Source organism: Anguilla rostrata, chromosome 16 (genome assembly GCF_018555375.3).
Source record: "Anguilla rostrata isolate EN2019 chromosome 16, ASM1855537v3, whole genome shotgun sequence".
Taxonomy (NCBI): Eukaryota; Metazoa; Chordata; class Actinopteri; order Anguilliformes; family Anguillidae; genus Anguilla; species Anguilla rostrata.
Window position 1 is genome coordinate 26,165,951 of NC_057948.1, and position 26,907 is coordinate 26,192,857.

At 42.9% G+C, this 26,907-nt stretch overlaps 1 protein-coding gene across 3 annotated transcripts; it reads left to right on the forward strand.

The window, feature by feature from the left end:
- Positions 1–5,115: 5,115 nt before the first annotated feature.
- On the forward strand, positions 5,116–19,589 carry LOC135242034 (protein mono-ADP-ribosyltransferase PARP6-like). 3 transcript variants are annotated; one of them, XM_064312907.1, is made up of 23 exons: positions 5,116–5,393; positions 7,550–7,763; positions 8,041–8,118; positions 8,641–8,735; positions 8,970–9,030; positions 9,180–9,270; positions 9,513–9,579; positions 9,934–10,083; positions 10,521–10,671; positions 11,110–11,241; positions 12,042–12,137; positions 12,364–12,456; positions 12,684–12,809; positions 13,036–13,098; positions 13,301–13,368; positions 13,477–13,525; positions 13,681–13,793; positions 14,442–14,514; positions 16,539–16,608; positions 17,237–17,316; positions 17,528–17,591; positions 17,750–17,834; positions 17,985–19,589. In XM_064312907.1, exons 2-23 carry the CDS (start codon positions 7,761–7,763, stop codon positions 18,085–18,087), a joined length of 1,911 nt encoding a protein of 636 aa, XP_064168977.1. In that variant the 5' UTR covers positions 5,116–5,393; positions 7,550–7,760; the 3' UTR covers positions 18,088–19,589. The 3 variants fall into 3 exon arrangements, with proteins under 3 accessions (XP_064168977.1, XP_064168978.1, XP_064168976.1); XM_064312908.1 differs by having other exon boundaries at positions 11,188–11,241; positions 13,033–13,098; XM_064312906.1 differs by having other exon boundaries at positions 5,117–5,393; positions 13,033–13,098.
- Positions 19,590–26,907: the final 7,318 nt, after the last annotated feature.

Sequence of the window (26,907 nt, forward strand, 5' to 3'; positions counted from 1 at the left end):
CACATGCACATACTATACATTATATGCATTTATGAGACTATGTATGGCTTACTGATTACATTATTATGTAATATATAGTCATGTCCCACATTCCCAGTATGGGAAGGGTGTACTATTTTTATTTTTTTTTTCCTTTTATTTTTTTAGGCTTCACACTCTTTAAAAAAAAAAAAATCATAATTACAATAATTCTCAGAAGTGAGAAACACAGATGAAGAGATGTGATTAGCCATATAGTGGCAGTGAGGTTATAATGGGAAAGCAGAAATATACAACAACACTTTTTATGCTCTGTGTTTGCTAAGTCTCACTTTTAAATGAGGTTCTAAATCACAGTTAATATCCTGTTACAAAAATGGTTATACTACTGCTGCTATTACTACTGCTGCTGCTACTGCTACTGCTGCTGCTGCTGCTACTACTACTAATAATAATAATAATCGTCATCATCATCATCATCATCATCATACAGTGGCTTGTTATCAGGCCTTCAGGTATCCAGCCTGTGTCATACTTTATTTGCATACTTTATTATTTTTCTATATTGCCGTGTCTTGCAATAACTTAGTGCCTCCTCAGAGCTCTATTCCCATCACTGCTGTTCTCTTTATTGCTGGGCTCTGAGCCCAACCAGCCTGCAGATGCACAACAGGTCCCTGCAATATATATCAAAAGTAACTGCTTCTCGAAAGGCTGCATTCTAAAAGGAATCTTATGCCAAGCGACATTCGTCTCTAGCAGTGTGCTCAGTGCATTTTGCAAACAGAGCTCAATGATTAAGTCTCAAATCTAATTAGACTTTGTGGTGGTCTGAGCTCACTATCGGGTATCTTAGAAACAGTATTAAAACCGAGTGCTGATAGGTAGTCTAAACATTGTGAATATGATACAACAGTGATTCCCTATGCCCATAGAGGTGTAAACCATTAAGAGATGTCAGTAAGTCTATATGTCTTTCGAATGCCACAGGAAAATATTTGCAATGGGACCCTCCCTGATACTACTTCCTGACTCAGCTCTTCAGCCTTAAAATACACCAGATGGGTAACTAAGCCTTTCAAATGTGTAATAACTTACACATTCCCTAATAAGTCTGTTATTCCTCTGTGCTTATCATATTAATTCCCTATTTTTTATCCAGTCTTTCTTTGTGCAGTCTTTTTTTTTTTTTTTGGTCCAGGTTGCACATAAACACTATAATTAACACTATGACAGGACCAATTAACTAGCTTGCATAGCTTTTAAATCCCCTGTAAATATAACACTTTTCTTTTCTAAAGTAGCACCACCTTTACAGGTTAAACAGTAGCAGTGTCCTCTTAGTGTCATATTTACTGTAAGCCATAATTCTAGATGACTGTAAGCCTCATCCTGATAGTTAGATCAAAATTTTCAATAATGCAGTTGTATACATGCTTACCAATGACACACAATGAGGCTCAATGGTAGATTTCAGTAGGACAGGGATTCCCTTGCATAGCAACTAGTGATCATTGATGATTTAATTTTCTGTAATTTGATATCTCTTTCCACTAGGCATTGCACATACTGGAATGCGGGCACTGACAATGTGCCCAACTTGCTGATCTATGTTTAACCTAAAAATAGTCCGGTGCAGAGAGACTGGAATATTAATGCATATTAAATGCAGGTTTCATGAAAGATATACAAATAAAGATCTGGTGGATGGTCTCTATTGAGTGCCTATGCACCATGGGGAAATTACAGAAATGGAAAGACATGTAAGACTATACAGTGGAACGGTATGTTCTTCATATGTCACGTATCCCTCCACAAGTCCTTATAACATTGGGCTCAGATCTTAAAATACACTGTTGGGTGAGCATGTTAGCCTCTCATATAAGGTATCTATTCTTTTTCAGAGTGCATTTTTCTTGGTTTTTTGTACTTATTTGTCACATATTGCAGTACATGTGCAGAATTCATGGGCCATGTCATAACAAATTGCCTGATGAATGATTTTTTTTGTAAGCCACATTTATTACATGTCTTATTTCATGCATATTTCTTAGTTCTGTTCATTCTGTGTGAGTGTGTGTGTGTAGACTGTACACTATAAAAGATTCTTGCATTGCTAAAATCATCCAAAATAACATCATTGTATTATATTATCCTCCTCCAACATAAGAGCAAAGTTCTATCCTGTTAAAAAATGTATAAGCCCTCATATGTTTGTTTATTGCAGCTAAGATTACATCACATGACATTACATTACAGTCACATAGCAGGCGCTCTTACCCAGAGTGACATACAAAAGTGGAAAAGGTGCAGAGGCCCATTTATGGTCAATACGTCTAATTTTAACCTAACAGGCAACAATTTGTTTTGTAACAAAAGAAAGTACCACTAGTTGGATAAAAATCTCTTTGCACAGCTATACCTACATGCAACATTATCCAAACAGAAATTCAAAAAAAAAGAAAAAAGATAGTAAGAAAGAAAAAGGAAAGATAAGCCTTCTACATGCTTGCTAGCCACTGTAGTCCAACACTATGAAGCATTCATGGTTCTTTATATGCAATAGTATAATATTATATGAAATTATGCTCTGTAGCACAGTGTCTTGATCAGCGTTATTAGACCTCTGCGGGGGAAGGTGCTGTTGCACAGCCTGTCGGATGTGAAGACGATGCAGATATCCTTAATGGATAATGGACTTAAAGGGATTGTTCACTTTTTGGTATTTAAAAATAACCAAACCAGTTTTAGTGCACTTTCTGTTGTTTTCGATCAGCCCTAACATTTTTAAATGCAATGAAGGACATTTTAGATACAAAAGTTTCTTGTGACCAGCTGGATTTAGAGTTCCCGAAATAGGAGCATTTGGAGTTTGTGGTCTAAATACAGCAAATGCGTTTCAAGTAACTCCAAAGCACATTCTCTTTTTTGCATGCCATTCAGACTACCGAAGAGTGTAATTCACACAAATGACCTGCAACTAGCTAAATTTGGAGGGACAGGGAACATGAAGCAGGCCTCACACAACCTTTGGTCAGAATATGACTTGGGGATTGTTTGGGTGCTTGGGGAAGATGAATAGGAGAGGTGAGGACGAGGTGAGAAAAAGTGCAGCTGCAGCAGTTTAAGTTTTACTGGGTTTGTAATTTTTGAGGGATTGGCATCCAACTCAACTCAACTAATGTCTACATTAGCTAAGACAGTAAATTACAAATGACAAATAAGTGAAGTTTTAGTATCATTGTAAAGCCTACCCACTATGTTCTTTCGATAGTAGCAGTGTAGTATAATGGATAAGAAGCTGGTCTTGTAACCTAAAAGCTCACAGGTTAGATTTCCAGCGAGCAAGGTGCTTGGCCTGCATTGCTTCAGTATATATCTAGCTGTATAAATAGATGTAATGTATATGTAAAAAGTTATGTAAGTCGCTCTGGATAAGAGCGTCTGCTAAATGCCTGTAATGTAATGTAATGTAGCATGGGTACTCAGCCCTGGGACCAGCTCTACTTACAACTGCCAAGCATGCGCAAATACTCCTGTTGAGTCAGATTATAAAAAATGCAACTTATCGTATGGAGTAAAATTTAGCCAACGGCTTATTAATTATATTATTTACTTGATTGATGATTGGTTGATTGAATGATAGGTTGATGCACAGATTTGGGGTATCTTTTTGTAGCTCTGTGTTTACAGGTGTGGTACCTATTGTATTAAAGCAGTTTATTAAAAACGAAATGGCGGTGTCAGTAGTGTCCCGCCTTGGATTTGAAACTCAAAAGTCAACAGCTCCCTCTAGTGTCCATTGAAGTGTATTAGCAGACTCCATGTAATGAAGTGAAATAGTCCCCCCCCCAAAAAAAATGCATTCAACTATACATCCATTCAAGAAAGAGAATTTTCAAAACTCACATGAACAAAAACAAAATCTTAATAAGCAGGCGGAACCAGCAAACCGTGCCGTAATTTTGTAATTGTAATGGACTAGAAGTGCAAAATGTTTTTGTGGTCCAAGTTTGAAGTAGGTAGCATTGTAATATCTTTATTGCAGCTGTCTTTGTTTCAATTCTCTTATGATTCGAGAAACTGCACTGCATTAACTGTACTGCATATAATATGTTTGATTATACGTATTCAGTCACATGCATATGCGTCAAGCCAATGTCATGCACTCTGTCATTCATTGAAATATTCTGACCATTGACCTCTAGCTGCAAGAAAATAATTATAAAATAAAGAATAATACTACAATACAGAGGTTGGCTCTTTTGTAAACCTTCTTATTTTGTTTTTGACCTTGCATTATTTTATTTGACACACCGTATGTCCACCGCAAATTCAGGGGCTAAATAGATTTGTTCAAAGCTGGGTTCATTGGTATGTTACAATCTTGAAAAAAAAGGCTTGCTTGGCTTTTGGTCTTATCTTGGGATTCTCTTGTTTGGACAGCTGGCTGCAGAGCAAGTTTTCACCCAACAGTCTTCTGCAGCAATATTTAACAGCAGGCTATGTAGCATGTTCAAATTTTAAACAAATGTCCTTTTCAATACCGAGGATATTCTGTTACTACTACACACAAAAGACCAGTGCATGAGCCTGGAGCCAATCAGAACTGAATAAATATTAAATTAATGAAGATAATATGTAGGAATAGTGACTCTTCAGTCTTTCTTTTGTGATCATTATGTTCAGGGACCTGTGACCCTTTGGACATTGAGGCACTTTTGAAAATAATCAGTCAGAACATGACATGCACATACGCTAAGGGGACCATCCTGGACCCTGTTTCTCTGCCACACTGTGTCCCCCAGCACACCACCCCCCTCCCCCGCTCCCCCTTGCCCCCCTCTCCCACTGAGACTCCCCCCCCCACCCCCGCAGTACCACACAGAAACGCACTGTCTGCCAAAGCTTATAGAGCACAGGGATGGAAAAACCCAGACTACGCATAGAGAGAAATCATTCTCGGCTGGACATGTTTCTTATCTCTCTAGGCTCTCTTTCTCTCATCCCCCTCATTCTCTAATTCTCTCCATCCCCTTTTTCTCCCTCTGCCCGCTTCCAGCCTCCCTTAATGACTGGCTCAGTCAGCTGCGGGTCATGTGACCAGCCTCCCTTGCTCTGACTGAGCATGCCCAAGCTGTTCTGTGTTGTCAGGCAAAAAATGAGACAGTGAGGGAACAGCGATCTGCAATAGATAAACACAGGGACAGATAGGCGCGCGACCACAGAGCGGTGTGATAGAAGCAGAGCTGGGAGGCCGTGGAAATAAGATACATCTTTGCACCTTGATTCTCAAAGCCTGTCATTATTTCTGTTTTGTGAGACTGGAAAAAAAACAAAGCCAGGTGTGCCTTTAAACGGAGGAAAAAGGGAGGAAGCAGTCAACAGTGTCCCCCTCTCCATCTCCTGAGAAGGTAAGTGAGCAATACAGGGTATGAAGAGGGAGGGGGAGGGAGGCTGAACAGCCAGATACCTTTGTAGGTTTAATTTTCATTCAGAGGAGTGGGTTGATTAGCTGGCTTCTTCCTGGATGTATCAGAAAACAGAAATGAGCGGAGATGAGAGAAGAGGAGAGGAAAGGAGAGGAGAGGATGTGGAGGACAAGGCAGGGCCAATGGGGAGAGAGAGACAGCGAGAGAGAGAGGGGATGGATAGAGGAAGGTAATGAAGAGGAAGAAAAGAGGGGGATGGGATTTGGAGGGGAGTTGCGGGGTGGTTAGGGACAGGTTATTTATGGGCTGAAGGAGAATGGGCGAAGGCATTGGGAATGTTGTCAATGAATAGATTTAATAACAACTGAGAAGCGCATTGGTGGAACACACAAGCTGGGTTATATTGATCAAATGTAATAGTGAAATGAGAGCAAATGTAGCAATTTCAGGAGGATCAGACTATTGGGAAATATGCCTCAGTAAATGCAGAAAAAAATGGCTTGGTGTTGGAATTTTGTACAACCCCTGTGCTGGGAGCACGGAGCACGGAGAAAGAGGAGAGAGAGAGAGGGAGAGAGCGAGCGAGCAAGAGAGAGAAAGAGAGAGAGAGAGGGGGGAAGCCTTTGTAATGACTCATATCAGGGTTTGAAATATAGTGAGACTAGTTCTGCATTTGCTTTACAAAGAAACTGTCATACAGAGTGTATATATTTTTTAAAAACTCACATAAAAAGGAAAATTCAATGTTGCCTAACAATATATTGCTGTTTCACCATATATTTTTTATGCTTGAAAATGCTTCCTGCTTGTTTATTCTGGGTTTCATAAACATACAGGTGTTAGTGTGTGTGTGGGAACAAGCATGTTTGTGTTTCCCCTTCATTTATGGTTAAAATTTATGGGTGATCAGTAGGATCAGTACAGTGCAAGGAGGACAAGAAGGGACACGTGCGTGCATAGCCCATCATCATCATCATCATTATAGGAAATCACTACTTAACACAATTTTAATCTGTGCATCTAAATTCAGACCTCATGTACATGTGCCTGTGTATATACATTAACGCCCATTTAATTGAGGACACCCATTTTAATTCTAAAGGACCCACAGGCAAATAAATATTAATGACAAATTCAGCTATGATCAATGATTTTGCGCTTGGAAAAATCCACATGCAATCCTTAATTTAAATAGGTTGTCCTTGTCTGTAATTTGCTTCCTGTAAAGAGATCCAGTCTGTCGGATCATGGTCTAGTCTAATTGTTTTTACTCACAAGCTTGTTTTCAGACTTTGAGATTTCAGACTTGGTCCCTGGGGAAAATGGAATTACTGAGTGATGTATCTATCTAGCTGTGAATTAATATTCTGGCTGCAGACTTGAGTTTCAAACCTGAGAACAGACTCAAGAACAGCATGCAGTATATGTCTGCTCTTCAGGGGCTGGAAAGGCACCAGAAATACTGTGATTGAGGTATCTGGGTTCCCTACAATTGAAATGCAATGCTTGCATTGTGTAGTTTGTCCATGTGCTTCTGAAAAGAGTGCAGAAAAAATCTAATAAAACATTTTATTTTTTCCCAACAAATCTAAAACCAACATTAAATTGCAAAGCAGCTCAACAAAGTTTTTCAGGAAAATAAATAGATATCACACTGTTGGATACATACCCAGTGTCTATTTAAAATAGCACCAATGGCATACAATAAAGTGTGGCAATTTTCAATATTTTACAAAACCAATTTAAAAAGACATTAAATCTAAATTGCCCTGTTGAGCGCATACAGTTTAGTGTGATTCCAATACATCACTATTTCTGCAGCAAACCTAAAACCCCTGTGATAACACAAAGAAAATCCCACACAGAGCCTCTCTCCCACACAAGTTCCACAGTGATTAATGGAGTGGTGATGGAAGACAGGAACTATGGTTGCTAGGATACACAGGAAGGTGGAGAGTTGATGATGAAGCCGCTGTTATGACTTGGCAAGATGGCAACGCTTTCACAAAACCTTCATTTGCTAAATCCATTCCTCTGAGAAATATTGAGTTTAGGTTTTTTTAATTAGAAAATGTGAATTTTTACATGTATTTTGATCTTTTTGATCTCTGTTTTTTCTTTTTTCTTTTTTCTTTAAGAAAATGCAGATTAGCAGGTGTCCACAGAGCAGCCACTGAGAAAGGGTCCCTCCTCGTCGTTTGGTTCAGATTCCTAACCCTTCCTGACACTCACCCCATCCCCACCACAACCCCTTATCCCAGAAGATCCAGTCCTGCTCACCCCACCACAGCTGGGATGGAAGGGAGAAGCTGGGGCCTGTATAAGAAGCACACATGAACCTCTGATCCAATGGTAAGACAGTCTGCCAGAGTAAGCTTACACTCCCAGTTCATATTTTTTTGGTGAAAAGTGAAAAGTCAATGAAATGAGTTTTCAAATTAAATCAGGTGAGAGAGAGTCTTAATAATATTTTATATCATTGCTTTGTGTGTTGCTTTGGTAATATGGCTGTACTTTTCCTGCCAATAAAGCTAATTTAAATTTTAAAATGTGTGTGGGGGGGGTGTGGCTTTCAAGATATTTGCTCTCTTTGCTGAAGCGAAAGCCTTTTCAACCTTGAATCCTGCAGGACCTCAAGAGCCAGTACTGGACTGATGAGGAATCTGATGGGGACAATGACTCCGAGGAGTTCCTGTATGGGATCCAGGTAAGCCCTGCAGCATTAACCCATCATCAGTCTTAGTGAATTACAGCATTATGGTGAATGACACATTTTGTATGTCACAAGGGCAGACTAATGAAAAAAGGTTAGGCAATCAGAACAATACACTGGGAAACTAAGGCACACAGTATGTAAGTACTATTTGTTTCATACAATACAATCCTTTTCACTATGTATCTGACCTTGTAAGCTAAACTGTGTTCATTTTTTTGGGATTTTGAGAATTCTGGAGTCTGCTTTTAACAGCATGGTAATACCAGTCACGTCATATAAAGTGAATTAACATTGTGGATTTTCATAATCTTTTGATCAGAGTTTTGGACAAAATAAAGGGCCTCACAGGAAATCAAATCATAATCCATCTTTGTTGAAAAGATTTTAAAAACCATTTCACAGCTATATTTACACACAAACACATACACACACTCACACAAACGCATTGTTGTGGATGTGTTGAACAGTGTGTTCACCCATGCCCAGTCATGACCTGCCTAACTCCGTCCGTAGGGGAGTTGTGCTGCCGACCTGTATCGCCACCCCCAGCTGGATGCTGACATCGAGGCCGTGAAGGACATCTACACAGACACTGCTGTCTCTGTCAGGTACACCCTCCCAGTGAAGTTCAACAGAACGCTGGGGACCCTCAGTACTTCCTGTTTTGTCATTGTGAGAGTGGCACGGCTGACATGAATAACAGCTGCCTCTCATCTATTTTACATGGTGAAGAAATGCTTCACCGTGGGAAAACACACACACACACACACACACACAAAAGCCTCACAATGGCCTTTTTCAGTTTGTGACCTTTCTTCTGTCCCTCTGGTTTCTTTTGACAGAGAGTATGGGACAATCGACGATGTGGACATTGACCTGCAAATCAACATCAGTTTCCTGGATGTGAGTGTGCAGACATACTGCTCTCTCTCCTTCCCTCTCTCTCGCTCTTGTGTTTTTTTTGTAATGATGAATCAGGCTTGTGGCTTTCTCGTTCTCATGCGGACGCTGTATGTGCCCCTCTCTGATGTTCTCTGGGTGTGTGTGCCCAGGAGGAGGTGGCGACGGCCTGGAAGGTGATTCGGACAGAACCCATCATCCTGCGTCTCCGCTTCTCCCTCTCTCAGTACCTGGATGGACCCGGTAAGCACAGTAGTGTGTGTGTGTGTGTGCGTGTGTCTGTGTCTGTGTCTGTGTCTGCATGCGTGTGTGTTTTCCCTTACTGTGTGTGCTCTTGAAGAATGTGTGTCCATGTACTGTATATGTGTTTCTTCCTGTGTGTTACATTAAACCTTTTTTAACGACTGCATTTGGGAATTAATTTATTTTCGGTCCTCCAATAATCATTGCATTGCATTCATCTCGGTTTCCCTCTGTTCTGACAGAACCTTCAGTCGAAGTGTTCCAGCCGTCCAATAAAGATGGCTTCAGCCTGGGCCTGCAGCTGAAGAAGTGAGCAGTGCTGGGAGCTCCAGCTTCTCCGCCCATACGTCAGCCACACTGAGACCCAAACAACAGACAGCACCTCTGCACAATAAACCATCTTGTGTGTTACATTTGGTTATAACAAGGATGATGACCCACAGTACACATTTACCAGATTTACAACAACCAATAATTTTCATACAATACACTGCCACTATCATCTAGATTCAACCAACATTCAACTGTGAAAAAACTGTGCTTTTGGTAAGACTGAGTTAAGGATAAATGTTGACTGAATCCAGTCCATGTGTGAATGGGACATGGAAAATGAAAAATGATGGCAAAGGGACTGATGCACCCCTCCCTACCTAATTCTCCCAGAATCCTCAGCATGTTCACGTCGCAGCAGTGGAAGCACTTGAGCAATGAGTTCCTGAAGGCGCAGCAGGAGAAGAGGCACAGCTGGTTTAAGGCCGGAGGCACCATCAAGAAGTTCCGTGCTGGGTTGAGCATCTTCTCCCCCATACCCAAGTACTGCTGCTGGCTTTATCTCACATGATTAGCATTCATGGGCTCTTCATACATTTTTCACTAATAACATATGTTACAACAGTATCTTATTAGAATTGTTATCATGTACAATATGAAATTATATATTTTTCTTCTTCTATTATTATTATTATTATTATTATTATTATTATTATTATTATTAATATTATTATTAGTAGTAGTAGTATTAGTAGCAGTAGTAGTAGTCGTAGTAGTGGTAGTAGTAGCAGCAGCAGCAGCAGCAGCAGCTGTAGTAGTAGTAGTAGTAGTAATAGGAGTTGCAGCACTAGTAGCAGTAGCAGCAGTAATAGTAGTAGTAGTAGTAGTAGTAGTAGTAGTAGTATTGCAATATAATGTAAGTATACTGAAAGTCAGAAATGGTGCAGATCTGTGACTCTGGCCCTGATTCTGACCCCCAGGTCTCCCAGTTTCCCCCTGATCCAGGACTCGGTTCTGAAGGGGAAGCTGGCCATGCCGGAGCTGCGTGTGACCCGGCTCATGAACCGCTCCATCTCCTGCACCATAAAGAACCCCAAGGGGGAGCTCTTCAGCTACCCCCCAAACAGCCAGGTCAGCCCCTGTACCCCCACCCAGGACTGCTGCCCCACTCTCAGTTCTTCCTCTCCTCTCCTCAGTATTCATAGGTCAGATCACAACTACCAGTCTAAAGGAAGACACATACTGTTCTTACTTGTAAAAATATACAGAATTGTAAATCCATGCATTATTTATGAAGACACATTTGCTAACAAAGTAAAGTAAATATGAATGTTTATTGTAAAGCCAAAATAGGTAGCAACAAAGATTCAAGTAGTTTTTGATTGCACAAATACTGAAGCTTAATTCAGATAAATAAAACAAACATTTAAAATCCCGTAAAGTTTATATTTGTTACTACATGATCTCTTCCCTTCTCAAGCACATCCTACATTCTCAACATTCCCTCATCCCTTCCCAATATGGCTGGCGCCCTTTCCCATAATGCTTTGTCTTCACTTGACCCATCAGACCGTGGCTGTCCCGGCGGCCAGGCCCCCAGCGCAGATTACCACGAAGCAGCTGATTGAATTGTTTTTCTCATCCCAGGCGGGTGGCCACTGCAAGAACATCCCTACCTTGGAGTACGGCTTCTTAGTGCAGGTAGGGCTGCCATTGGTCACAGTACAGTAAGCAGCCCCCCAGGGCCCATAAATGACCCATAAATTAGTTTGGTTAATGTTGACTTGCACTCTGGATTATTAGTCTATCCTTTGTTGTCGGGCCTTATGAAAATGTTGCACTGGGTGCTATCAAGGAACTTTCATTTATTTGTTTACTTTGTGAGGGGTTTCCATGATCTGTACTATTGGATGCCAGATTTTAAAGGCGAAACACATTTATTTTAAAATTGATTTTACAATATTTCAGTTAAATAAAAATGAAAAACTGAATTGGATTGTTCCTTATCCTAGATTTAGCAAAAACAAAATCTGTATGAATTGTCTAATTAAAATGTAAATTATAAAAGCCAAAAATATTTAAGGCAAATGTGTTACTTATGAGTATTTTCAACATTTTGTAAATGGTCATATTTGATTGCAACATCGCTGTAATCTGGTTAAATACTGCATGTAATCATGCTTATATCTCCAGCTTTTGAAAAGCAGAACAGGGTTAAAAATATGCATCAATATAAAACACTTGATTTACATAATTTGCTAATCAAGAGTTCAAATGTAGTAAAACAGTCACGCTGTTTCCCTGGGGTCAGAGCTGTACCAGTCAATCTTGCATGTGTGCGCACAGGCTATTCAGAAGAGGGGAACTCAGTGTCTTTGAATCCTGATTATAGATGATGTCATCCTAATCCTTTCCCGTCCCACCCCTGCCCTTGGGGAATGGAGATGCAGTAGAGGTAGGAGTGGAGGTTGCCAGGGAAACCATGTCTTCTCTCTTGACAGATAATGAAATACTCAGAGCAGAGAATACCCACGCTGAATGAGTACTGCGTGGTCTGTGACGAGCAGCATGTCTTTCAGAATGGCTCCATGCTCAAGGTACTGAATGCAAAAATGTATTTGACGTTGAATGCATGTATGTGTGCTTTCTTGTATCTTAAAATATTATCAATATATTATTTACTATTTTGTGGTTCGTATCACATGGCACTGGTTTTATTATAATTGCTCTTTGAAAAACATATTTGGTGGCCATATGCTGTAAGACAGAATTTGTGACTGTTTGACTGTGTGAGCCCAAGTCTGTGTGCCTCTTCCTGTGCAGCCAGCAGTGTGCACCAGGGAGCTGTGTGTGTTTTCCTTCTACACGCTGGGTGTGATGTCAGGAGCCGCAGAGGAGGTGGCGACTGGAGCGGAGGTGACACTGCACCCACACACACATGCACACACACACACACACATATGCACAGACCCACACACATACACACACACACCCTCACACATATATGCACAGACCCACACACACAAGTACTTATTGTTTAAGATGGCATTATATTGAGAATACATAAGTAAATCAGTATACTGATTTGAAAACAGTATGGTCCTCCATGTTGGTCCATGTGTTCTGTTATTTGTGGTTCCTAGGTAGTGGACCTGTTGGTGGCCATGTGCAGGGCTGCCCTGGAGTCACCCCGCAAGAGCATTATCTTTGAACCCTACCCGTCAGTGGTTGACCCCAACGACCCCAAGACACTGGCCTTCAACCCTAAGGTGGTGAATTTAAATTAACCTAATTTCAGCTTCACCTCCTGAAATTACACGTGACTTCATCGTACTCTCTTAATAGGTTCATTTTTTATTTTTTTATTTGTTATTTTAAACATTGTCTAATAACCTCACAGTCTATTAAAAGTCAAAAACTCTCTGTTGTTTTCTCTCTGTCTTTTTTTCTTCTGTCTCTCCCTCTTTCACTGTCCTCTCTCTCTGGTCACAGAAGAAGAACTATGAGAGACTGCAGAAGGCTTTGGACAGTGTAATGTCCATTCGGGAGATGACGCAGGTACCATGGAGGAGGACATATTCTGAATCTTGGCTCAGACTGAACCTCACAAACAACAAATCAGTAACAGGCATAAGCTAAATATTTTTTAATTCACCACAGACATGTAAATTTCTCTCAGTTAAGTATCTACTACTACTTATTTACTGTTTTCATTTATGATCAGCATTAAAAATGAAAATGGGGATGAAATATTTTCTAGGGATCATATTTGGAGATCAAGAAGCAGATGGACAAGTTGGACCCTCTTGCCCATCCTTTGCTGCAGTGGTGAGTGGAGGGTGCTGTCGCCTTGTAATGGAGCATAGTCCTAAGGTTTTACACGGGTGTGTATTTCTGAAGGAGGTCCTGATGATGATGCACTTCCCTCTCTTTCAGGATCATATCGAGCAACAGGTCCCATATTGTCAAGCTTCCCCTGAGCCGAGTACGTCCTGTGCCTTCTGTGGGACCTCTGAGGCTGTCTGTCTGAGCTGTCATTCTCTCTCAGCTCCTGGTATGCTTTTTTTCCTTTGCAGGGCTCTTACACTGTTTGCTTAATCCTGTGTCCCCTCGCTGTCTTTCCGAATGCTGTCTCCATAGCAACTCAAGTTCATGCACACGTCCCACCAGTTCCTCCTGCTCAGCAGCCCCCCAGCCAAGGAGGCCCGCTTCCGCACCGCCAAGAAGCTCTATGGCAGCACCTTTGCCTTCCAGTGAGTTCTCCCCTCCACCCATCCCACAGTCCTGAGCTAGTACGGTGGCAACCAGAGGCAGAACACAGACAGACACAGCATCTATACCTGACAGGTCATGAACTCAGGGTTATACAGGGACTAAGAAACATTAAGATATGCAAATGAGTAATTTTTACTTCCTGATTATTGGCTGAAACTCATCGGCTTTAGACTAGAATAAGAATAAAACACAGCACCATGTTCAGTGGTTGGGATTAATCAGGAGATTAAATTTGGCCTCAAAGAAAAACACATTTTGATTTGCTCTCAAAGGCTGATTCCATGAATATTGTTCCTGCTAAGGAGAAAACTGTTGGTTGTATGAAAATGTGAAAAAAAAAATCTACAACTAAGTCTCATAAGTATCTTTTAGGTTTGTAAATAAATTATAGCTTTTATGAGCAACTGTAAGTATATATTATATGAGTTTATTAATGCTTTTTAGTGTTTAATTTGGATTACTGAAAAATGTGAAAGTTGTTGAGTACGAAAATGGTAAGCAATCACTTGTCTCTGTTCCTTTGCATCTGATGAGAAGCCTGGTCACACAAACAACACACCACGTCCAGGACTTACACCTGTATTCACAGCTGTCCGTGTGTCTCTCTCTCTCCACACCTGCTTTAGTGGTTCCCATATAGAGAACTGGCACTCCATTCTGAGAAATGGACTAGTCAATGCGTCTTATACCAAACTGCAGGTATGTAGCGCTCGCAGTTAGAGGGATTAAGATGCATCCTCTCTTGGACAGCGCCTGTGTTTGTCAATGTGGGCCCGCTGTCCAGCTGATCCATTTTGACAGTAACGGATGCCACGTTCCTCCTCCTCGTTTTTGTTTTGGCTCGTTTCGTTTTTGTTTTCACTGGCAAGGCCCACCGGTATCTTCCCAGGCTCATGTCGGGCACCGACACTTCCTGTGCTGACAGCATTGGACACCATGACTCCACCTGTCTGGAGAGGACAGAGGCTGTGGTGTTCAGTGGGTGCCTGGGGTTGCCTGTTGGCCATGCCTATGGCAAGTGTGGACCACTGAGAGCCTCAGATTCACCACACAGTACCCCATGGGTTAGAGTCACTGCTTCAGCTGGTCTGGCTTCAGCTGCTGCTGCCTTGACTGGTCTTTCAATAGCAGGAGCCCCACAGTCCAATGGGGCTTCAGTCAGCATCTGTATTCACTCCAACCTGGCTCCTATGTCACCAACAATAAACAGGGTTTCTATAAGGGCACAGAGACTGAGGACCACTAAGTAGAAGGTCAGTATCTGCAACGCTTTTGCTGGGTTTCTTTTCCTGCTTAATTGTACTTTGTCTCACTTGCACTGTATTGTTTTTGCTCTTTCCATAGACAACAGAGAGAAGTGAACCAGCTCATGGTCATGTGACTGATCTTGAAATCCATACATCATTGTTCAGATTGTAGACTGAATTTGGCATAGATTTCATTCACCCACTTCCTAATCAATATTTAATCTCAATGCAAAAATGTCCTGTGTATTGTACTGCTATTTTGCCATGCAAGAACTGTACCTTACTCATGGTATTTGTGGAGAAGTAAAACTAAAGTTTAATGTATGTTTTAGTATGCCTAACATTTTTGAATATACAGTGTGCAAAAAGTTACTAAAATCCTTTAATACGTTAAAAAACGTTATTCTGCGCAGGCATTTATTATGAAAATATTTTTAAATAAGTTCAAATAATATGTGCATTGCTCATAGTGCCAAGCATGATAAGTACTTAAAAAATCATATAATTGTACTTTCATAACCTGGCATCAACAATGTAAAACCCAGGATTTATATTATTAACTGATACTAATTTGAAAGTGATCTAAATGTCTGTACAGTGGTGCAATACACAGTGTCCAGAGCACAGTACTGTTTTTTTTACCATTAAGAAGGGAAAGGAGTAGCATGGTCCATTCCTAGGTTGTCATTGAATGAAGCATTCGATCATTCTCTGCTGCTTCCAGGCCCAGCCGCATCTCAAACCGCAGTCACAGCCAGCTACATCCTGCTGTGCTTGCTTCGTTTTCCTCAGTTTAGCTCTCTCTTCATGCAAAGCTTTCCTTAGGCATCGGCAACGAAGCACAGACCCTTCTCCGCAATTTCTGTGCTGAACTCACACTCTGTCCCAGATGCCTTCTCCACTCCTTGTGAAAAACTCCCATTGTTGACATCCCCCAGGCACATATAATTCATCAGAAGATATTCCTTTCCTCTCTTGGCTTAGCTTCGTGGACATGAGTGTGATTTATTTTTTATTTTTTGCCGCATCATCCTTCAAGTACAGTCCACCTCATCGTTTCTACTGTTGGCTGTCAGTATGCTTTTTACAGGCTCCATCACACTCCTTTCATCCGCTCTCATTTTTCCATTCTCTTTCATGCTTGTGCCCCTTCTGTAACCCTACATTTCCTTTTAGACTCTGAGCTACAGTTTAATTTCCTCCGTGGTCTCCCCCACCCCCCACAAACGGCTATCGCAAGTCCTCACTCTTCCTTATAAGGTCTTTCCTCACAGGATAAGTTAGGATATGGATGGCTGGCCACTGAAACAGGAAGATCTGCTAGGATTGAATCTCTGGAGAATATTCAGTAATGTCTGGAAATGTGCTTCTTGGTGGATGTGAGCGTCCTGCATCTCTATGGCTCTGGTTGTGTGCTCTTAGTGTCACTCTTAGTGATTGCCCCCCCTCCCCTCCCCCCGCTCTTTTCAACACAAGCTGCATGGGGCAGCGTACGGGAAAGGCATCTATCTAAGCCCCATCTCCAGCATTTCCTTTGGATACTCAGGTAGGTAGCCTCCACTACAGTGCCGCATTGTACTCAACCAATCAACATCCGGCACGATTGCACCACGACAAATCATCATCTGGCATGATTTCACCGCGACCAGTCATCATCTGGCACAATGTCACCACATGCGTCGGTTGTAGCAGCTTTTAGCAGCTTCACCCCTGTGTGTCTTGCATATCACAGTGTGCTGTCATATATCTGTGTTGTGTGCATAGATCCGGTGCCTGACTGTCCTGCCATTCCTGTGAATCCATCTCTGACCAATGTCAATGCCTTCACAGCTGTTGCGCTAGAGAAACAGGGAAAACCGCTAAGCAGACAACTGACAATGTTATGTTACTGCAGCAGTACTTAGTGTCTTTGAGTTGGGTTCTGTCATTTAATGGGGAGTTCAGTAGGCAGAAGCTTGTGTATTGATCCACTGTGGGGCTGAGAGGAGTTTAAAACACTGGCTATGTAGGTGTCACAATCTGTCCCTCTGGATTTCACCTCAGAAGAGTGCTTTAAGGAGATGCTATGCAGCTGTTTTTGCTGTTGAGCTTAGGCCTATGTTGCTCCCTATGGGACACTGACTGGCTCAGTCTGGAGAGAAGGCTTAACTCTGTGTTTGTGCTGATCTGCCCAGGGATGGGGAAAGGACAACATCGCATGCCCACCAAAGATGAGCTGGTGCAACGGTACAACCGGATGAACACCATCCCTCAGGTAGCGCACACTAAGTACTCTTTTTTCTATTTCAGGCTACTATATATACACACACACCTCACACACACACACACACACACACAGTATATGCGCAAAAACGTGTACACGTGAATGTGTGTATGTTTGTAATCTTATATGCGTATAATGGCTTATACGTATGTATTAAGTTATTCTGAAAAATGTGTTGTCATTCAACTTGATCTCTCCTCAGAGTCGTCCAATACAGTCCAGATTTCTTCAGAGTCGTAATTTAAACTGCATTGCCCTCTGTGAAGGTAAACTGACTAGCACTAATTTGCCAAACAATGCACTGTCAATGTATAATATTAACACAAAAAGACTGTAATACTTGCATCTTAGATGTAGAACAATTTTTTTAAATTGTTCATCAGTTCTACGTCAATAATGGAAAGCCATCTCTCTGTTTCCTCAGTGATAACATCCAAGGACCTCCAGAAGCATGGGAACATTTGGGTTTGCCCTGTGTCTGACCATGTCTGCACACGCTTCTTCTTTGTGTGAGTATGGAGCTGTTCCACGTATAAGAATCTTAACACAAACTTAAGGACTTTTCCTGACCCTTTCCATGACTTTAAAATATGGCTGGATCCTTTTGGCTTGCATCCGTTGAGTTATATCTTCCCCTCATTCACCTACCTATCCCTCAGGTACGAAGACGGCCAGGTGGGAGATGCCAACATCAACACCCAGGAGCCCAAGATCCAGAAGGAGATCATGCGTGTGATTGGGACTCAGATTTACTCCAGCTGAGCAATGGCAGGGCCACTGTACGGCCAGCAGGGGGCAGCAGATGGCCCTGTGAGGCTGAAGCCGCAAGGCTGTTCTTCGGAAACAGCCGTATCTTTGAATGTTTGTCGAAGAGAGCCAGTGGATCTTTTTTTTTTCATATCCTTGCAATCTCATTCCCTTTTTTTCTCATTCTGTCCTTTGATCCATTTCTCTGACAATCTGCAGTAGAATGTTTATTATTTGCTCTCTTTTAGTCAGACAAGTTGGATGGATAGTTTTGAGGAGCTCCCTCACTGAGAAAAGAGGACAAAGCAAAACATGGCGGAGCTGTCCCCATCGACTAGAAAATGTGACTATGACGAGAGGGCTTTGAAAACCATTCGGGCCCCTCCCACAACCCACCTGACTGACGGCGAGAAGGAGACACGGCCTGAGAGATACTTTGCAACAAGCTGCAGCTTTAGTTTCCTGAACATACAGTAGCCCTCTCACGCATTCAGCTGACCCCACGATGGCCTTCATGTCGCTGCTCCTCTCTCATGCCCTTTCAGGGTTCTGGCTGCCTCGCCAGCCATGATGTCATCTTATTTTGAGGAAAGAAATTCTCTTTTATAATTATTCCCATGGTTGATTTGAAAAATGGAAGTCATTCAACATGCGTGCGCCATCCTCTCTTTAGTGAACTGTGAATAATCAGCAAACATGCTTTCAAAATTGCATCTATTATGCCTGAAAAAAAAAACATTACTTTTTTCAATTATTATTGTTTGTTTAATATTCTGTGAGTAATTTGACATAAATTAAGGGCACAGATGCAATCAGCTGTGTCATAGCTCCAGAGCCACAATTCATTTGAATTGAAACTGATTTTTTTTTGTGCTTGAACAACCAGGGAACTGCTTGAGCTCAAATCCAATCTAATCCAATCAACTCATCAGCTGTGCATTAAACAGTCATGCATTGCTGAAAGAGGCCCAGCACATCTCATTGTGACTGTACAAACGATGACTGAGGTTCATTTGTAAGTGAGGGGATCTAACTTATGATATCTAGTTGTTAATACCGTACAGAGAAATCCAAACAGGAAGTAGTTTTAAATGAAAATACTTTTTCTTGACATATTTTCTTAGTCCTAGCCACAATATCTCTCCTGTATATTTTTGAACAATTAAAAAAAGAAGAAAAAAAAAACTGAAAAAAAAGAGTGAAAGAGCACCACAGCTTTCCATGACATGCAGAGGCAACACTAGCTGATTAGGCCTGCAATGAGTTTGTGACCATTAGATCAATAAAACCTACACATTATTCAGTTGCTATATTTCATTTGCTCTTTGTCCAACCGTGTCCATATAAAGCGTATTAAATAAACGTGGTTGCCTGAGTGCACGTTCTCTTTCTCAGAATGGGCTTGGCGTTTCCACTTAAATAATGAAGAACAACAGAATATTGGACATTATCAGAGTGCTCCTAATTGAATGAACCCTTCCACTCTTTGGCAAAATAAACATCACATGTACAATTTAGCATATATTGTTGTACTACTTGTTTGCTTGTTTGCATTAATTGCTCAAAAGCTTTGAAATTGACCCAGCACTTCTGCAGCCTTGGTCAGATCCACAAAGAGGCCTGTGGTCAGTCCAGAGACTGAATGTATTTAGAGTCCTGTAGCAGACTTTCACCATGAATGTCATCATTGTGCCATGTGTAAAGTGTTATCATTTTACATGCGTTTGTGAGGATTTGAAAAGTGACATATGGAAAGTCTGGCAACATTTGTGCAAAGAAAGAGCTGGGATAACGTACAGGGCTTTGGGTTTAAAAAATAATAAAGCTGTGAATAGGTGATTTTTTTTTATCCACAGAAATTAAGGTCATTTAAAAGATACAAACAAAAACGCACAGTGCCATGCCATGGATTTAGTGTTTCACAAGCCAACATGTACTGACATCTTTAAGACTGTAGGGGCCACTATCTACCTGAATGCAGTAGAGGAAAATTGGAAAACTGTCACTAGTATACATGCAGAATGTACTGTGGGTTACAGCATTGTAAAGGTTTATCACACTATAATTTCCCACCATATTGGTTTCATTGCAAACAACCTACATGTCACAACCTTGTTTGTTTTGTATTTAGCAAGAACCTATATGTATGGAGGCACTCACAAAAGCAATGATATTGAGTGGTGTAAGAAACCCTTTGACACCCTCACAGCATTACCCAACACCCCTCACTAGTTCTCTGCATAGTTCTCTGGGTCTCAGGACCTCAGAGCTCAGTGGACTTTTGAATCCAGCCTGCAGCACAACTACAGTTATCCACTAGGAGGAGCCCTTGAGTTAGTCATCTATCTCTTCACTCATTTCTGTGCACACATATATACTATTTCTCAGGCTTACAAAAACAAACACCACAAACCAGCAAATTAAGCTCGTTTTAAAAGACAATGAAAGGCTGACGTAGAGACCACAGGCCAGAGCCGGTGCGTCACCCTTCCTGGAGCAGTGCCACTCCGCCTCCCCCGTGTGTGGTAATCACTGTGACCGTTCGGTTCCAGCACAAAAAGAGCAATTAATCAGCCACACTTTATCGAGCTCTGCTCTCTTAACTTGCAGGCCCAGCCACGTGTCTGCAGTGGCAGCAGACGGGGCTGACAGGAAAGGTCACCGGTTTAACCAGGCTTGGAGGCTCTTTTCGGCCAAACGCCTCCTCCTTCCCCTGAACGCGGATGCAGGGAGCGCTGTGGCGCTCTGAGAGACCGCGAGCGCTAATGGAATTGAGATGAGTTCAGAGGGTGATCTAATCTCTTTCATTAATGTTAAAAAGTAAGCCTACAACCACGGTTTGATTTAAACGTTGACCTTTTGCGTTTCATGGTTTTTATTGGAAACAAAGACGCAAAGTCTCTTCTTTTAAAAAGGGGAACGCAGGCTGCAGGGGGATTTTGATTTGTGTCCGCGGAGCCGCGCTTCAGCTGCGGGTTCCTCTCGTCCTTTTAGGGGAGGGAGGTGGAGGCGAGAAACAAAATGGTCCCCATAGCATAAAAGCACGCAAGCCTCAATACGTTAACCCAGCAACCACATGCTACAGTATGTGTTACTGAGGCTCTCCTTTCTGGTGGAAGGTGTTCATATTTGATTGACACCGGTGCTTCCAGACTTGCCTTTGTCACTGCCACGTCATATTTGTTCTGGTGTACTGTATCCCTTAGTCAGTATAGAGGAATACATATAAAGTGTAAAAACAATCTATATAAAATACAAAAACATGCTTACTTGTGACATCTTTCTTATAACAGACTTTTCTTTCCCAAGACAGACCAGAAATAAGAATTCCGCAGGGAGAAGACATCACAGTTAAAATTTACAGCGATCAAAACTGTGAAAGCCATTGTCTCTCTTTCTTGCTGCATCTTTCACTTTCTTTTTTCCCTTTTCCGTCTTTCATGCTCTCTCTCTGTCGTGTCATGATTTAAGCTTTTTTATTCATCTACGTATTGATTCATTTCTTTCGGTTCAGTGGAATTACAGAAATTGCCTGTGTCTTGCTAGGAGCAGCAGAGGAAAGAGCGTTTAAAGTTGATTCCTTTTTTGATTAGTTCTCACGCCTTCTGAGATATTCCAAATTCATTAATATTCTACTTTGTAGCCGGATGACATCCACACAGCGCGTCTTCTCCAATGCTAATGCAGAGAAGCCTAGTCCCCCAGACCTTTGAGATATCCAGTGGCACTTTGGCTTTGTTCAGCCACAAGGGTCTCCCTTAAAGGCAGCAGGGACGCACGCTGCTGTATTGAAGTTCTGACTCCATATTTCCAATTTCCAAGTTCTCCAGAATATGGGGGTGAATGACAATTCTCTCGTTCACTCTCTATCTCTCTCTGTCTCTCTCTCTCTCACACACTGACACACATACACATATATACACACACACACACACACACCTATATACTGTACACACACACACACACACACACACACACACATATGCACAAGCACACGCACACACACACTATCTCTCTCTCTCAGCCACACTGTCTCAGGTCGTCTCCCTGGTGTCTGCACTGATGGCCCCCTCCTCTCTGTTCCCTGTTGTGTAGTGATGAGGCTCTGACCTCCCTCAGCGTGAGTGGCAGCTGTAGATCTCAGCGTGCCCATCTCTGTGTGCCAGCGATGTTAGGAGCAGAATGTGGGCCCTTCCTAATGAAACGTCGGAATTCCAGTCTATGGTTTCATCACCGCCATCCCGCAACCCGCCATCCTGCAAACCCCCCCGCCACCCCCACCCCCCCTCCCCCAATCCCACACCACACCATCACTGATGAGCCTCTCTTTCCCGCTTCTTCTTTGTTAAATTTCCCCAGAGCTCCTGCGTCTTATCTGTCGTCCTGGTGACTCAGGCAAAGGGAGATGTGTTTGTCTGTTTCCCTCCCTGCAGCACTCCCAAATTCAATTACCCTCCTATAATCTGACTGCAGCTCCCCTACCACTTGCGTTGAATGTGTGCCACTGTGGTTGACTGTTTTGTGTGCGCCTGTCTGTGTTTGTGCATAGGCTTCGTACATGTTTGTTTGTGGTTTTCATGCATTTCCCCCCAAAGATGGTGGTCCAGTGTTCTTTATTTGACAGGGAATCCAAGAATGTGGCATACAACCAGCAGTGATACAGCACACACACGCGCACACACACACACACATACACACATTTATAAAAGTGATGGGTTTATTCAAGTGAATGTCAGTTCTCTAACTCACACTCTCTCTGTCTCTCTCTTTCTCTCTCTCCCTCTCTCTCTCTCTGAGATGGAGTGGCATTCAGGAGCCAGTCCCCTGCCTGCTGTGCTGACATTTCTTCCACACTTTAATGGTGCCTTTGAGGGGAGATCCATGGGGGAGGGGCAATCCCAGGGTCTCTTCTCAGAGTGAGAAACATGAAGTCTCTCAACCAACTGCTTCCCCCACACGCCACCCCCCCCCACCCACCCAATCCTCCCCTTCTTCCAAGATGGCTGCTTTGTCTCATAGACAACACTTAAATTTCAGAATGGCTTGTGCCATCAAATGGCAGCAGGGTGACACAGGTGAAAGCACTAGACTGCATGTTTTTTGAGCAGGAAACTAAACAGCAATCACTTCAGCAAATGTAGTATAAGCACATAATGTGTAGAACGTAAACAATCATCCCATGAGTATAGGTGTCAGCTGGGTGAATGCATAAATAACAGTCTCCCATCTAACATTAATGCTATGCAGTCTTTGGAGATTCCACTGCCTTTGGAGTGCTAATGTGAACCAAAAACTCAAAAATAATAATGCTGGTATTTTATCAATGCTGTGATGAGCGCTTACGCTGATGTGAGACCAGGTTTGAGGCTACATAAGAAAGGAACATAAGAGAGACAGCAGGATGCCCGGGCATGCCGGAGCCTAACTGGACAGAGTCAGATTTTTCCCCATTTTATAGGGCCGGCTCTCAACAGAAACAACATGGCCCCCGAAGCCTCTCGCCTTGATTTATCCCCGGCGCAGAGAAACCATAACTCAGCGTGAGAGGGGAGGGGCGGACACGTGCTGGGGCAGGTCAGGACTCCGGCCACGCCCTCACCCACCGTGTCCATCCATCCGCCGGGATGGGCTCCCCCCCGCGGCCTCTGGATCCGGCAGCTTGCCAGCGATGCTGTATTGATCGACCGCAGGGCAGCATCTCACCTGCTAATTGAAAGGCTGTTTGGGCCCTTGGGCCCGGCTGTAAAACAGCAACAACAGTGCATTAAAAGCCTCCTCGGTGACAAGGTTCGGCAAATTCCCCGGTCAGTTCATTGCTCTTGCGCTTACACATTTTGACACTCGAGCGCAGATGCTAAACCGACTCGCACCTAAAACAATTCTGCTACACCTGCTCTCTCATGCACACCATGGACACTGGCAAGGCCAGACCTCATGATGCAGTTCTTGCGCCCTGCGCTTTTTCCAAAAAATAAAATAAAAATCTAAAGCATAACTAACAGAAAAAAACCCAGAGAAAGAGCTTGGTTGGACAATACAAACATCAGACTTTCAGGCCCAATGGACAGCTCAGGCTTAGTACACCAGCCTTAAATGAAAACTCCTGAAACCGGGTTTATATCTTCACACAGACATGCTTGCTAAAGTGTGAGATAAGGAGGTCCTTTTATAACCAACAGTGGTGCGGGCCCTTTAGAAGACATGCATCCCAGGTGTTTCCCTCAGAGGTACAGTATATCTTACTCGAGTACTTCTCTTTGTTGCCTTCTCTCTGTTTTGTGATTGAGTGGGGATGCAGCGAGGGTGACAGAATGGCCCTATGGTATGGCGCAGTGCAGGAGAGGTTAATTGGATTGTAATTAGAGCGTAGGTGATTAATTGATAGTATCTACAAATTTCAATTTTTTCTTTGTAAATGGGACAAATGGCTGTGACTGTGCGTGCGTTGAGAGGGGGAGGACAGGAGGGGTGGGATTGCTTTCTCTCCCTCAGCTCTTTTGTGGGGGAGACGTCCTGTCAAACACTGTCTCTCTCTGCTGGTCCAGTCTTTTATCTTCCCTTTGTTGCACATCATTATGACTGCAGATCTCATTAGACAAATCCTCTGTAGCCTTCTCTAATTTTACAGTGGCAGTTCTAAAGGTCTCAGATATACTTTTTTTGAAAGAAGGTTATGAAAATGCCTTTCGGGATTACGCCAAAGTATTTAAATGGGGGTTCTTGACTGTTTGATATGCACAAGTCCACCACGTTGGCTAGCACACACAAATGGCAGTTTTATTTCTTCCTCATGGCTCATGTGATGCTGCATTTGTGTTACGTTTGCTGGGTTGCACCATGATATTTATTGGCATATAATGACAGCACAAATTAGGAATCACAAAACAAGCTAATCACAGCACTGTAAGCTATGAAATATTTCTATTTTTATTATTTCATTAAGTCTAAATTCGCGCAGCCGGTGATATGGAAAGCCACTTTGCAACATTAGGAAGTGAGAACAGGCTGCAAAAAGCTTATGTGGTGTGTGAAATGTGTCTTTAGTAACTGTGTGGTTCATTTCCACAAAGCATGTCTTGTAGATTTTTGAGTATGCAGTTGGTCCAACAGCCTATTATTCAAATATTTTTTTGCAAGATTTGATGATGAATATAATGCAATGTTGCAGTAGAAGACTTCTGTTCCAGTATCCACCATGACTTAACGAATCGATGGTTCCAGCAGTCAGTCACTGACACACGAATCTAGATGCAAACTAAACGGGCAGGCATTGCGCTGCGTGACACGCAATCTGCCTCCGCGTGACAGTCCCTGTGCATGTTCCAGAAATAAACACGTGTCCCTCGTTGGTGGAGAGAATGCACTTCCCGGATTTGCGACCAAGGCTGAAGTAAAGGGAGCCACTTCTACATGTGCATTAGCATAGCAATAAGGAGCAGCAGCAGCAGAATGTGAAATATCTGTAGTTGCCATTCGAGTAGCAGCACTCACGACCGAGTAATGGCTTCCAGGCATTTTTATGCCGCTGCATTATAGCACTGAAGGGGTTTGTGTGGCAGGGGGACCCATCCCCATCTATCGGGTAAAATTAGACATGCCAGAAACACCAAGAGAAATTCTGCTCCCAGGCCGATAAAAAATTCCAGATGGATAACATGCCCACTTAATAACAATAGGACCATATTTCCCAAAATGCAGCAGCATTTTCTCTAGTCCTATGAATGCAGGAGCTTGAGTCCAGTTTTGAGTCAGAAGTGTTCAGATAGTTCTATTTTACTGTTGCTTCCAAATCCTGTCTCTATATCCCCCACAAGCAACTACTCCTCATCTTCACTCATTTCCACACATATCCCCCATATTTCAGGTAACGGCCTGTGGAAGGGACACTCAAATCTGGCCCTCGAAGCCAGTAGAACTGCTGGTGTTCTGTCAACCTGATAGTAAATTGACTGATTAATGGCTTTAGCCAGAGATACAAATCACTGGTTGTTGCTGGTTCCTGATTAGAGAAGAATGGAAATGTAGTGTCCCTGGCCCAAGGTATGGATTTCTGTGGGGAGGGGGGCCATTCCCTGAACCCTCCTCTGTGACTGTGATGTCATCCACACCTCAGGCCACGTGCCACCCACAGCGAGAGTGAGAATGTCTCTGCAGTTTGGGGTGTGGCCTAGTGCCGACGGCATTCGCTTCTCTGGTTTCGGATTCAGCACCATGGAAAGATCCGTATCAGAAGCAGACCAGGGCGCAGGGAGGAAGTCTCAGTGAGCCCGTGTGCAGTCAGCCCGATGGGCGGCGGGGTGAAGCGGGACTGGCTCTGCCGGTCTGCTGATGCGCAGAGCCGGGCTCCGTTCAGCACGTCGGGGCTACGCTGCGGCAGGATGGCTCCAGCCTTGCTCTGTTACCCTGTGTCTGGGGGCGGTGCACCACGCAGCTCGCCGTGGTCTCACCCACGCGAGGTCAGAGCATCACAGGGACTTCTCATTCGCAGCAGGGCGAGGCTCTCTGTGATGACTGCGGTGACGACTCCGACCCTTCTGCCTGTCTTGATTGTTTTGTTTTGCGGTTGCAGGAGCTGGGCAGTGTGTGTGTGTGTGTGTGTGTGTGGGGGGGGGCGGGGGTGCTGTGTACCTAATTGGGAGGACCAGGGGATAGCTTATAAATTGAAGCCCCAGGGCCTTCTCCCTGGGTGTCTTGCCTTTTTTATCTCTCCTACCAGACTGGGCATAGCGTTGCCTTGCTTTTCACATCCTATTCACACACATGCACATCCATGCATATTTCTCATTAACATGCTACACTTGTGCTCATAAATGCAATGATTTCCCTTTGTTTAAT